Source organism: Symphalangus syndactylus, chromosome 6 (assembly GCF_028878055.3).
Source record: "Symphalangus syndactylus isolate Jambi chromosome 6, NHGRI_mSymSyn1-v2.1_pri, whole genome shotgun sequence".
In the NCBI taxonomy this organism is placed as follows: Eukaryota; Metazoa; Chordata; class Mammalia; order Primates; family Hylobatidae; genus Symphalangus; species Symphalangus syndactylus.
In genome coordinates this window covers 9,318,292-9,330,512 of record NC_072428.2, presented here as the reverse complement: position 1 = coordinate 9,330,512, position 12,221 = coordinate 9,318,292, and the positions used below count along the sequence as shown (strand labels likewise).

General features: G+C 54.1%; 1 protein-coding gene and 1 pseudogene across 2 annotated transcripts; both read right to left on the bottom strand.

Moving 5' to 3' along the window:
- Positions 1 to 245: 245 nt before the first annotated feature.
- RAPSN (receptor associated protein of the synapse) lies at positions 246 to 11,945 on the bottom strand. 2 transcript variants are annotated; one of them, XM_055281583.1, is made up of 8 exons: positions 11,582 to 11,945; positions 10,627 to 10,965; positions 5,181 to 5,339; positions 4,335 to 4,433; positions 4,123 to 4,245; positions 3,654 to 3,707; positions 1,221 to 1,420; positions 246 to 529 (listed from the first exon to the last, which is right to left on the bottom strand). In XM_055281583.1, exons 1-8 carry the CDS (start codon positions 11,771 to 11,773, stop codon positions 457 to 459), a joined length of 1,239 nt encoding a protein of 412 aa, XP_055137558.1. In that variant the 5' UTR covers positions 11,774 to 11,945; the 3' UTR covers positions 246 to 456. The 2 variants fall into 2 exon arrangements, with proteins under 2 accessions (XP_055137558.1, XP_055137559.1); XM_055281584.1 differs by lacking the exons at positions 3,654 to 3,707; positions 4,123 to 4,245.
- LOC129485537 (uncharacterized) lies at positions 2,511 to 2,571 on the bottom strand (annotated as a pseudogene).
- Positions 11,946 to 12,221: the final 276 nt, after the last annotated feature.

Here is a 12,221-nt window from a genome sequence, read left to right as displayed (position 1 = left end):
TTCCTACCAGGCTTTCCAAACTGTGTGTTTCCTGTTTATCATATACCCTCCCACACCCTGCATGTCAGCTTCTCAGTGCAGGGATCGCCTCTCTGTGGCATCCCAAGTTCCTGGAGGGGCTGCTGGAGGCCCTTGTACATATGTGCAGAGGAAACGCTTGTGTCTGAGGAAGCTCCCGTGGGGTGCCTCACTCCCACTATCCCCACTCCTCAGACCTTGGGCATGGAAAGTCGGAATCCCTGGGACCAGGTACAAACAGTTTATTTTTCTATAAAGAGCAAAGTACAAAGAGGCAGGAAGGGGAGCTGGGCCCAGGGGAGCAGCTGTGGGCAGGCCCCAAGGCCCTGGCTGTGGTGAGGACGCCGTGGCAACTGCCCCAGGAGTAAATGGGCCTCCGGTGTGCAGTGGAGAAAGAGCGGGAGCGGTGAGGAGGAAGCCCACGCCTGCTGCCAGGAGTCACACAAAGCCAGGCTTCATGGATGAGCGGCGGCAGTTGGGACAGCTCCGGGTCCCGTTGTTCTGCAGGCACCTGGGGAGGCAAAGGGCCCTGTCCACTCCCCTGAGGCCTGTCCTTCCCTCCGGGCCCTGGGCCCTCTCTCTCTTCCTTGCCTGCCCTCTGCAGGGGCTGGGATGCATCCTGGTGGCTGTTCAGCAGCAGTGGAAGAGAAGGGAACGGTCCCCCCAGGCTCCCACTGCACCCGGCTTGCCCCTCTCCTCCTCTGCCCCAGGGACCTCCAGGGCAGAGCATGGACTGGGAGTTGAGAGGATGGGATGGAGCCAGGCCCAGGGCAGGTCTGGCCCTGGATGTCTGACCTAATGACCTTTGAGGGGCCTCTCTGACTTCTCTTTGGGAATTATGATAAGGATGGCCACAGATCTCAGCTCACTGCAGCCTCTGCCTCCCGGGTTCAAGTGATTCTCCTGCCTCAGTCTCCCGAGTAGCTGGGATTACAGGCTCCCACCACCATGCCTGGGTAATTTTTGTATTTTTAGTAGAGATGGGGTTTCACCATGTTGGCCAAGGTGATCTTGAACTCCGGGGCTCAAATGATCAGCCCGCCTCGGCCTCCCAAAGTGCTTGCGAGAGAGACGTGAGCCACCACGCCTGGCCAAGGTTAAGTGTTTGCTATTAGTATTATTGCTGTGATTAGGCCAGCTGGGCCCTAGAGTGCCCTGAAGAGACCCTGCCCACCCCTGTCCACCCCCCTAGGAGCCCCCACCTGAAGTGGAAGATGTGGGAGCAGGGCAGGGCCTGCAGCCGGCTGTTCTTCTCGCCTATGGACTCGCCGCACAGGCCGCAATAGAGCTCCGTCTCCTCCACGCACTCGTGGAACCTCACAACGTGCGCCCGCAGTTCCCGCTGCAGCCCTTTGCTGCGGTAAATGCTCTCGCTCAGACAGTGCAGCTTGAGCTGGCTCAGCTGGGGCCCGCAGGAGTGGACGGCGGCAGTGGGGGATGAGAGCAAAGTCAGTGCAGGTAGCCTCCAGTCTCAGCCACTTCCCTGTCTTGCTGATGGACCTCGGAAAAATGTCCTGCCCTCTCTGGGACCTTGCTTCCTTTCATGCAGAATGAGGGGGTGGGTGAGATCAGAGGTCTTCACCCCCCAGAACTGCCTGGAGACCCCATGTTTTTGAAAGATTTTATGACCAAACCTGGTGCACAGACTCCATAATAATTTGCGGCAGGGCGCCGTGGCTCATGCCTGTAATCCCAGCACTTTGCGAGGCCGAGGCAGGTGGATCACCTGAGGCCAGGAGTTCGAGACAAGCCTGGCCAACATGGCGAAACCCCATCTCTACCAAAAATACAAAAATTAGCTGGGAGTGGTGGCGAGTGCCTGTAATCCCTGCTACTCAAGAGCCTGAGGCAGGAGAATCGCTTGAACCCAGGAGGCGGAGGTTGCAGTGAGCCGAGATCGCACCACTGCACTCCAGCCTGGGCTCTAAGAGTGAAACTCCGTCTCAAAAAAAAAATAATAATTAATTTGCTTTCCTGTTTTTATTAATTAAATATACACACAATAGCTCATCAGCATTTCTCATCAGCCTGATACTCAGGTAAACCAGAATGGCTATAATCCAACCAAATTTTGGCATTTTGGTTGGACTGTGCACAGGATCTCATAGAAATGCACATCTGGAAGGCTTTGAGAAGTGGTGAACCTGTTTTCAGGATTTTAAGGTTTTAATAAGATTATGACTTTTTTTTTTTTTTTTTTTTTTAGATGGAGTCTTGCTCTGTCACCCAGGCTGGAGTGCAGTGGCACGATCTTGGTTCATGGCAACCTCCACCTCCTGGGTTCAAGTGATTCTCCTGCCTCAGCCTCCCAAGTAGCTGGGATTACAGGCATGCACTACCACACCTGGCTAATTTTTGTATCTTTAGTAGAGACGGGGTTTCACCATGTTGGCCAGGCTGGTCTCGAACTGCTGACCTCAGGTGATTTGCCCACCTCAGCCTCCCAAAATGCAGGTGTGAGCCACCGCACTTGGCCTTGGTTTTGGATTTTAGGCCATGCTAATCTTCTCTGTATTGTTCCAATTTCAGAATATGGGCTGCCAACGCAAGCACTAGATACCATTATTAAATTTGGAACATGGGCTTTGTAGTTAAAACAGACAAGTTGGTAAGTGTGGGACCTTGGACGCCTCTTTGAGCCTCACTTTTCCTCATCTGTAAAATGGGGCTTGCTGTACCCACCTCACAGGGAGAGAGTGAGGACTGGACCCAGTACCCATAAGGACCCTGTGTGTGCCCAGTGCTCAGGGAGTGGAGGCCACTGTTAGGAGTTTTTGTTTGTTTGTTTTGAGATAAGGTCTCACTCTGTCACCCAGGCTGGAGTGCAGTGGAGCAATCACAGCTCACTGCAGCCTTGACCTCCTGGGCTCAAGCTATCCTCCCACCTCAGCCTCCTGAGTAGTTGGGACCACAGGTGTGTACCACCACACCCGGCTAATTTTTAAACATTTTTTGTAGAGGCCGGGCCTGGTGGCTCATGCCTGTAATCCCAGCACTTTGGGAGGCCGAGGCAGGTGGATCACCTGAGGTCAGGAGTTTGAGACAAGCCTGGCCAACACGGTGAATCCCCATCTCTACTAAAAATACAAAAATTAGCCCAGTGTGGTGGCGGGTGCCTATCATCCCAGCTACTCAGGAGGCTGAGGCAGGAGAATCGCTTGTACCTGGGAGGCAGAGGTTGCAGTAAGCTGGGATCACGCTATTGCACTCCAGCCTGGGAGACAAGAGCGAAACTCAATCTCAATTTTTTTTTTTTTTTTTAGAGCGTGGGTCTCATTATGTAGCCCAGGCTGCTCTCAAACTTCTGGGCTCAAGTGATCCTCCTACCTCGGCCTCCCAAAATGCTAGGATTATAGATGTGAGCCACCGTGTCCAGCCCACTGTTAGGAGTTTTAATCAACATCAGGAAGCTTCTGAGGAATTCTGCTATCCTCCAAGCTATGAAACTTCTGCCCTGCCCTCAGAAGTGCTCTGTGTGTGGCAGAGACAGAGCCAGGGTATGGGGTTGGCTGCAGGCAGATCCCAGGATCAGGAAGGGCTCATGACGTGAGCAGGCTCAGGAAGGCCCTTCCCCAGACCCAAGTTCCCCACTTGGGCCCTTGACCACAGATCCAGGACACAGAATCAAGTCTGACCTTGTTCCCCACCTCCTCGGCCAGATCCTGGGCTCTCTCGATGGCGTCCAGAGCCTGGAAAGTGAGCATAGGCTAGGGCTGCGGGCAGAGCTGTCTGACAGGCCTTGTTCACAGAAGCACAGGGTAGGGGGGCAGGCCTAGGGAGGGTGACATGGCAGCTGCCCTGTGTGTGAAGGCAGCAGGAAGAGACTAGGGCACAGTCATAGGGGCTGTGTGGGCAAGTGACCTCCTGCCTCAGTTTACACAGCAGCCTGGGTTCCAACCCCAGCTCCAGCCCTTTACTAGCTGTGGGTCCTGGGGCAAGTGATGGGCCTTCTCTGAGGCTGGAAAATGACCAGGAATGTCCTGGCCTCATAGGATCAGGGTGAGGCTGACGTCAGACAAAGTGGCTGAAAGAGCCAGCCAACCTACTGGCCCCAAGTGGGGAGCGCTGGGAGGGCTGGAGGCTGTGGGAAAGGCCCGACCTCACCTTGTCCAGTGCCTTCCTGGCCACCCAGCACTTGGCCACACCCAGCAGCGCCTGCACCTGCCCCAGGCGGTTTCCAATCTCGGTCATGAGGCTCATGGCGGAGTCGTACCTGGGGAAGGCTGTCTGCAGAGCCAGGTGGGGGATGGAATCAGGCTGCATCAGGCCTGTGCCCCTGCCCCCCGCCCCCAGCCCCTGCATCCCGGTGACCTCACCTCCAGGTCCCCACGGCTCCGGTGGATGTCAGCGAAGCAGAGCAGGCAGAGCGCCTGCAGTGGCCGGTCCCCGTGCTGCAGTGCGATCTTCATAGACTCCTGCGAGGGCGGCCAGTGGTTCAGGCCTACTCCTCTGCCACCACCACTGGAGTGCCCTCCCCTCAACGGGCCCCTCTGAAGGGACAGCCCAGGGAAGCAACATCCTCAGAGCCTAGCGAATCTATCATGGTGCTGAGGCCTCACACACTGAACCACTGAAGTCACAGCACCCAGCAAGGTGGGTGGAAAGTGAGGCTCAAAGAGAAGTGACTTGATTGGGGTCACCCAGTAAGTGACAAAGCTGGGATGTGAACCCAGGTCAGTGGGACTCCAGAAACTGGCCCTCTTCCGTCTCTACCCTTCAAAGTGCCCCATATAGGGTGTTGGGGCAGAAGGAAGTCCCTCCCCTGCAGATGGATTGGAAGGGAGTGGGTTTGGGATGAGGCTGGGGGACAAATGTATCCTTCAGGGGCTCAGCTGTAGAGAGCTTATCTCATTTAAAAAGTAAAAACTGGGCCAGGCACAGTGGCTCATGCCTGGAATCCCAGCACTTTGGGAGGCTGAAACACGAGGATCGCTTGAGCACAGGAGTTGGAGAAGGCCTGGGCGACTTAGAGACCCCGTCTCTACAAAAATAAAATTAGCTGTGCATGGTGGTGCACGCCTGCAGAGAGGCTGGGCCAGAGGCGAGCCCTAGGGGGCTGGAAGCCGGGGCTGATTTGGACGAAGGAAGCTCTGCTGTCCCAGGCCCCAGCCCCTGGCCCACACCACCTCATCCCCGACCTGCCCCCTTCCCCGCTGCCCCACCTCACAACACTCCATGGCACTGCCCAGGTGGCCCAGCAGGCGATAGGCCACGGCCATGTGGTACTGGCTCATGGCCCGGTACTTCAGGCTCCAGCCTTTGCCGTAGTTGTTGACAAGCTCTGCCGCCTTGCAGGGGAAGAAGAGGGCTTTCTCGTAGTCCTGCAGGGGACGTGGAATGGAAGGAGGCAAACTGAGCGGCAGAGGCTGCCCCAAGTCGAGGGCTCCTGGGCCAGGCTTCTCTAACAGCAGGTAGGGGCGGGGGGCCTGAGCGTCTGCTCGTTCATTGTGACATCCAGGACAAGAGTGGCCCAGGTAGAGGGAACAGCCAGTGCAAAGGTGTCGCTCTGTGGACTCAGGGATTCTCATCTGGTTTGTGACGCATCCCAAGAGCCTAGCACAGTTCTTGGCACTTGGTAGATGCACAATAAATATTGAGTGAATGAATGAAAAGACAAGAAAATACAGTTGGCTTCTCTTTTCTCCCAATGCCAAACGGGCTCCTCAGCTTCAGAGATGCACAGGGACCGGAGATACCAGATCCCTCCACTAGAGCTTGCCTGCTGGCACCCGGAAGCAGGTGTTCCCTGAAGCTCAGTGGCAGACTGGCAGCACAACAGGCTCAAAAGAACATCAGACAGACTCAGCGAAGCGATGCAACCATTGGCTTGTACTTTCTCCTCAAGCTTCCAAATGCTTTTTCTACCTGCCCATGGTCAGCTGATGACCTCGCCTCACCTCCACGAGGAAAAGGAAGAAAATCAGGGAGAAGCTCCTTCCCCTCCTGTCTCCACCAGATCTTCCATCTCCACACCTCTGCTCCCACGCTCCCTGCCTCCTTTCCTGTCACTGTGGAGGATGGCTCCTGTTCCCATCAAATGCCAGCCCCCGACGAGCAGTCTCTGCACCGTCAGGTTCTCTCTTTCTACAGAATCTTTCCCATCCACGTGCAAACATGTCTGGCATTTCTCATCTCATTTAAAAAATAAAAACTGAGCCAGGCACAGTGGCTCACACCTGGAATCCCAGCACTTTGGGAGGATCGCTTGAGCGCAGGAGTTGGAGAATGGCCTGGGCAACTTAGTGAGACCCCGTCTCTACAAAAATAAAATTAGCTGTGCATGGTGGTGCACGCCTGTAGTCCCAAGCTACTCAAGAGGCTGAGGTGGGAGGGTCACTTGAGCACAGGAGGTCAAGGATGTGGTGAGCTGAGATTGCACCACTGCACTCCAGCCTGGGTGGCAGAGGCAGACTCTGTCTCACACACACACACAAAAATACTAGAAAGAAAAGAAAAGAAGGAAAGAAAAAAGAAAACTAACCCACCTTCTCTTGACCTCATTTCCCTTCAGCTAAAGCCCCATTTCACTGTTCTTTTTCTTTTTCTTTTTTTTTTTTTTTTTTTTTTTTTGAGACAGAGTCTTGCTGTGTCACCCAGGCTGGAGTGCAGTGGCGCGATCTCGGCTCACTGCAAGCTCCGCCTCCCGGGTTCAGGCCATTCTCCTGCCTCAGCCTCCCGAGGAGCTGGGACTACAGGCGCCCGCCACCATGCCCGGCTAATTTTTTTGTATTTTTAGTAGAGACAGGGTTTCACCGTGTTAGCCAGGATGGTCTCGATCTCCTGACCTCGTGATCCGCCCGCCTCGGCCTCCCAAAGTGCTGGGATTACAGGCTTGAGCCACCGCGCCCGGCCTCACTGTTCTTTTTCAAGGTAAATCTATTTGATCTTTCACTTAATATTTAACAAGCAGCTCCAAGTTAACATGACCAAAAGAGAAGTGTCAATAACCCCCTCAAAAAAACCCTTTTTCTAATATGCCTTATTACATACTTTTAAATTTGAAGCCATATAAATGTTTTACAGGTTAAAAAAATTAAGTTTAATTTGAAAAATACCTAAAAATAGAAAATGGAAGTCAGGTGCAATGGCTCATGTCTGTAATCCCAGCACTTGGGGAAGCTGAGTTGGGAGAACAGCTTGAGGCCAGGAGTTCAAGATCAGCCTGGGCAACATTGCAAGACCACTGTCTCTACAAAAAATTTAAAAATTAGCCAGATGTGGAAGAATGTGCCTGTAGTCCCAGCTACTCAGGAAGCTGAGGAGGGAGGATCGCTTGAACACAGGAGTTACAGGTTACAGTGAACCGTGATTGAGCCACTGCGCTCCATCCTGGGTGACACAGCAAGATCCTTTCTCAAAAAAAACACAAAAAACAAAAAACCTAAGGCTGGGTGCAGTGGCTCATGCCTGTAATCCCAGCACTTTGGGAGGCCGAGGCAGGCAGATCACGAAGTCAGGAGATTGAGACCATCCTGGCTAACATGGTGAAACCCCATCTCTACTAAAATACAAAAAAATTAGCCAGGTGTGGTGACAAGTGCCTGTGGTCCCAGCTACTTGGGAGGCTGAGGCAGGAGAATCACTTGAATCTGGGAGACAGAGGTTGCAGTGAGCTGAGATCACGCCACTGCACTCCAGCCTGGGCGACAGAGCGAGACTCCATCTCAAAAAAAAAAGAAAAAAAGTAAATAAATGTCCCTAACTGTGTGTCATATTACTACAACCACACACACAAATAATTATTTCGGCTGGGCGCAGTGCCTTACGCCTGTAATCCCAGCACTTTGGGAGGCCAAGGCGGGCAGACCACAAGGTCAGGAGATCGAGACCATCCTGGCTAACACGGTGAAACCCCGTCTCTACTAAAAATACACACACAAAAAAAATTAGCTGGGTGTGGTGGCGGGCGCCTGTAGTCCCAGCTACTCGGGAGGCTGAGGCAGGAGAATGGCGTGAACCCAGGAGGCGGAGCTTGCAGTGGCCGAGATCGCGCCGCTGCACTCCAGCCTGGGTGACAGAGTAAGACTCCGCCTCTTAAAAAAAAAAAAAAAAAAAAGTTATTTCAATGACTTTGGAACAAAAGTACTCAGTTTACCCATAGTGGGATATATTATAAAAACAAGGCTGGGCACAGTGGCTCACACCTGTAATCCCAGCACTTTGGGAGGCCGAAGCAGGCGGATCACCAGGTCAAGAGATTGAGACCATCCTGGCCAACATGGTGAAACCCCGTCTCTACTAAAAATACAGAATATTAGCTGGGCATAGTGGCGTGTGCCTGTAGTCCCAGCTACTTGGGAGGCCGAGCAGGAGAATCGCTTGAACCTGGGAGGTAGAGGTTGCAATGAGCCGAGATCCAGCCACTGCACTCCAGCCTAGGCAACAGAGCGAGACTGTCTCAAAAAAAAAAAAGCCAAAAGAACAGCAAAGAAATCTTAAACTTCATTCAGTTGTCTTTATTTTCTAGAGTAATATAGGTATTGTCTTTTGGAATTATTTTACGTATTTTGTAGGGTAAAGCAAATATTTACTTATGTTGTTACAAACTAAGATTTTTCATCTAAAAGATAATCGAGTTTAAATTAAGGGGAGCTCCTGAAACATTAGGTTTGAATTGGAAATGTCAGTATAAACTTCAGTTATTCTGATAACTGAAAAGATTTAGAAGCACGGACATCCCACTAGCAATGAACACCCCACAAGCCCACACTTGGGTTTTTTTTTTTTTTTTTTCCTCTCACACAGGGTCTTGCTCTGTTGCCCAGGCTGGAGTGCAGTGGAGCAATCATGGCTCACTGCAGCCTCAAACTCCTGAGCTCAAGTGATCCTCCCACCTCAGCCTCCTGAGTAGCTGAAACAATAGATGTGAGCCACCATGTCTGGTTCATTTTTAAATTTTTGTGCAGATGGGGTCTTGCTATGCAGCTCAAGCTGCCCTCAAACTCCTGGGCTCAAGCAATCCTCCTGCTTGGCCTCTCAAAGTGCTCAGATTATAGGCAAGATATGAGTCTTGCCAAATTAAAAAAAAAAAAAAAATGTTTGTAGAGGCCGGTCTGGAACTCCTGGTATTGAGCGATCCTCACCTCTCAGCTTCTCAAAGTGCTGGGATTACAAGTGTGAGCCACCATGCCTAGCTTACTTTTCTTCAGAATTAAAAAGGTTTTTAAAAACCCCTGTCCCGCCCCAGTCCTATCTCATCTCACTGAATGGCTCCCCCTTACATCTGCTTCCTAAAAACAAAGTCCTGGCTTGTCATCCTTGGTGACTCATTTCCTCCCATCCCAGCTTGGATCCATCAGCATTTATCCACTCACTAACTCCAAGATTTATTAAGCATCTACTGGGGCCAGGCATTAAATCCCCCATGGACCAAGCACAGCACAGATACCTGAGGGGAAAGGGAACAAAAATACCCCAGGTCGGCTGGGCGTGGTGGCTCACGCCTGTAATCCCAGCACTTTGGGAGGCTGAGACGGGCGGATCCCTGAGGTCAGGAGTTCAAGATCAACCTGGCCAACATGGTGAAATCCCATTTCTGCTAAAAATACAAAAATTAGTCGGGTGTGGTGGTATGCGCCTGTAGTCCCAGCTACTTGGGAGGCTGAGGCAGGAGAATTGCTTGAACCCAGGAGGCAGAGGTTGCAGTGAGCCGAGATGGCGCCACTGCACTCCAGCCTGGGTGACAAGAGCAAAACTCCGCCCCTGCCCCCGTCAAAAAATACCCAGGGTCAGAACCTGCAGTCGCTGACCCTATCAGTTCCTTCACAGTTGGCCCTCCTCCTCTCACCTCTCTACCTCTGCACACACCTGAGACACGCCTGGCAGCCATGCTGGCCTCTGTCCTTCCTGGAACATTCCAGGAGACATTCCAGGGTGCTCCTCAGGGTCCAGCTTGTCTTTAGGGGTTCCCCCATTTTTGCCTAGAATGCTCTCTCACCAGATTTTTGCGTGCCGCACCCTCTCTTCTTCAAGCCATCAAACGTTACCTCCGCGAGGCCCTCCGACCACCATATTTGAAATTATGACACCCCCACGCCCAGTGCTGCCAGCCCTTTGCCCCGCTTCGCTTTCTCCTGACCACTTGACTTCCTGACTGTGTTGATTGTCTTTCTTCCCCAACTAGAATGCAACCCTCGTGAGGACGGGGACTTGGCTGTTTTCCTCACTGCTACACCCTGGGTCAACAGTCTTGGGATATAGTAGATGCTCAATAAATATTTGATGACTGACTCCATACAACCCCACTGTAAGGTGAGTCCTATTCTCCTTCATTTTACAGATCTCTCCCAAGGTTCAGAGGGGAGAGGTGACTTGCCCAAGACCACACAGCAAACATGGCAGGGCAGGCCGCTGGCCTGTCCTCACAGAGGAGCCTCCCATTATTCCTCCAGGAAGTCAGACAGATCAAGGTTTGAATCCTGGCTCTGCCCTTGCTGGCTTCCTGGCCAAGTTGTTACCTTCCTGGATAAGCCTTTTCGCTCTCTGATTCTCACTCTCCTCATCCCTCCCTAAAAGGAGGGCTGAATGAGGTAGTGCCACAGGGTGTGTGCCTCATGAGAGGGGAGCCCCAAAACCCTCCACTGCTGTCCCCCTGGGGTGCAGGCCCACCTTGACCTGGGCATAGAAGCTGCCCAGGCTGCAGCACACGCGGCACTCGAGCATGGCGTCATCGTTGTTGTGGGCATAGCGCAGGGCCTTCTCGAAGCTCTCCAGGGCCTTCTGGAAGACGCTGAGGCCCAGGAAGGCATTGCCCATGCTCAGGCTGACCTGGCCTCCGAGCTGGGCACCTGCCCTGGTACCAGGCAGCCCAAGGCAGGTCTTGCAGTAGGAGATGGTCTTGTGGAACTCGCACAGCTTCTCGTTGCTGCGTGCCAGGTTCAGGTAGCTCTCCAGGAGGAAGTCAGCATCCTCCAGCTCCCGGGCTGTGTCGATCTGGACCACAGCGAACTGCACACCGCGACGGTGGGCAGGTGGGGCTCAGCCTGGACTCTGAGCCTTGGACCCCAGTCTGCACTGCAGGCTCAGACCTGGAAGCCCCACACCCACCCCCAGCCTCACACCCAAAGCAGCAGATCCCAAAGCTTCAGACCCAGAGCTTCTACCCACCAGCCTCAGCTACCTTCCCTACACCCCAGCCTCACCTCCCAAGCTGAGGCTCGCAGCCTTCACCTTCTATCCCAAGCCTCAGATCTGGAGTCTCCACCACCCACCCACCCCCAGCCTTAACCCTGGAGCCCATACCCCTCCAGGCTCAGATACAGAACACCAGACAGGAAGGCTGAAACCTACACTGGGCTTGAGACCCACAAACCCTCGACCCTGAGGCTGGAGAACCTCAGTCTCAGAGACTCGGGCACCACAGTTCAAGGCCACAGGCCTGAATCTGATGCCAAGACTCAGTATCTAAGACCCAGGGCCTTAGATATAAATTCAGAGCCTCGGGCCCCGGCTGCCAGCCTGTGGGACACAGGGGAGCCCAAGGAGGCCGAGAGGGGACTGGGGAGCCTGGGAGACATCTGGCCCCAGCCTGACCCTTGAACGCCCCCAGGCCGGGTGCACCCACCTTCAGCATCTCCTTGTAGCGGCCCATCTCCGAGTGGGCCGTGACCAGGCAGCCCAGCACGCGGAAGCGCCCCATGAGGTCCGAGCTCTTCTCCAGCACCTTCGTCCACACCTGCAATGCCTTCTCTGTCTGGTTGCACTGGTACAGCTGGAGCCCCTTCTCGATCTGCTGCTTGGTCTGGTCCTGCCCCATCCTCCCCAAGCCCTGTGCCCCACGTGGGGTGATCCCTGGTGGCTCCGTGCCTCTAGGCACTCATGGCGCAGGAATCACAGTGCCGGCTGCCCCCCGAAACGTGGGAACAAAAGCAGCATCGGGTGGGAGCCAGAGTGGGGCCTGGATGGACAGCAGGCGCCACCCTGGGAACAAAGCTGGTTCAGCCCCTGTCCGCAGCTGTCCCTGCCAGTTGGGGCCACGTGGCCTCTGAGGAATGTCAGCAGCAAGGTCACGTGGGCCTCTGCCGCACCCACCCACGAGCTGGGACGTGGCTTCCCCGAGCATACAGGCACCTTGCCACCTGGGCACCCCCTTGGGTGTCCCTTCGGCACCTCCGACACTGACCCTGACCGCCCTGGCAGCACGGGCCCTCCCAGCAGCCTCGCCAAGGGGCCAGCTCCAGCAAGTGGGCAGGCCTTGGGCCAGA

What these genes read in the sequence shown, in the direction of transcription:
- RAPSN (XM_055281583.1), bottom strand. Translation starts at nt 11,773, where the DNA reads ATGGGGCAGGACCAGACCAAGCAGCAGATCGAGAAGGGGCTCCAGCTG. An exon ending in GCTACAAGGAGATGCTGAAG is followed by an intron (nt 10,966 to 11,581) that starts GTGGGTGCACCC and finishes CGCGGTGTGCAG; the next exon opens with TTCGCTGTGGTCCAGATCGA. An exon ending in CCAGGAAGGCACTGGACAAG is followed by an intron (nt 3,708 to 4,122) that starts GTGAGGTCGGGC and finishes CTCACTTTCCAG; the next exon opens with GCTCTGGACGCCATCGAGAG.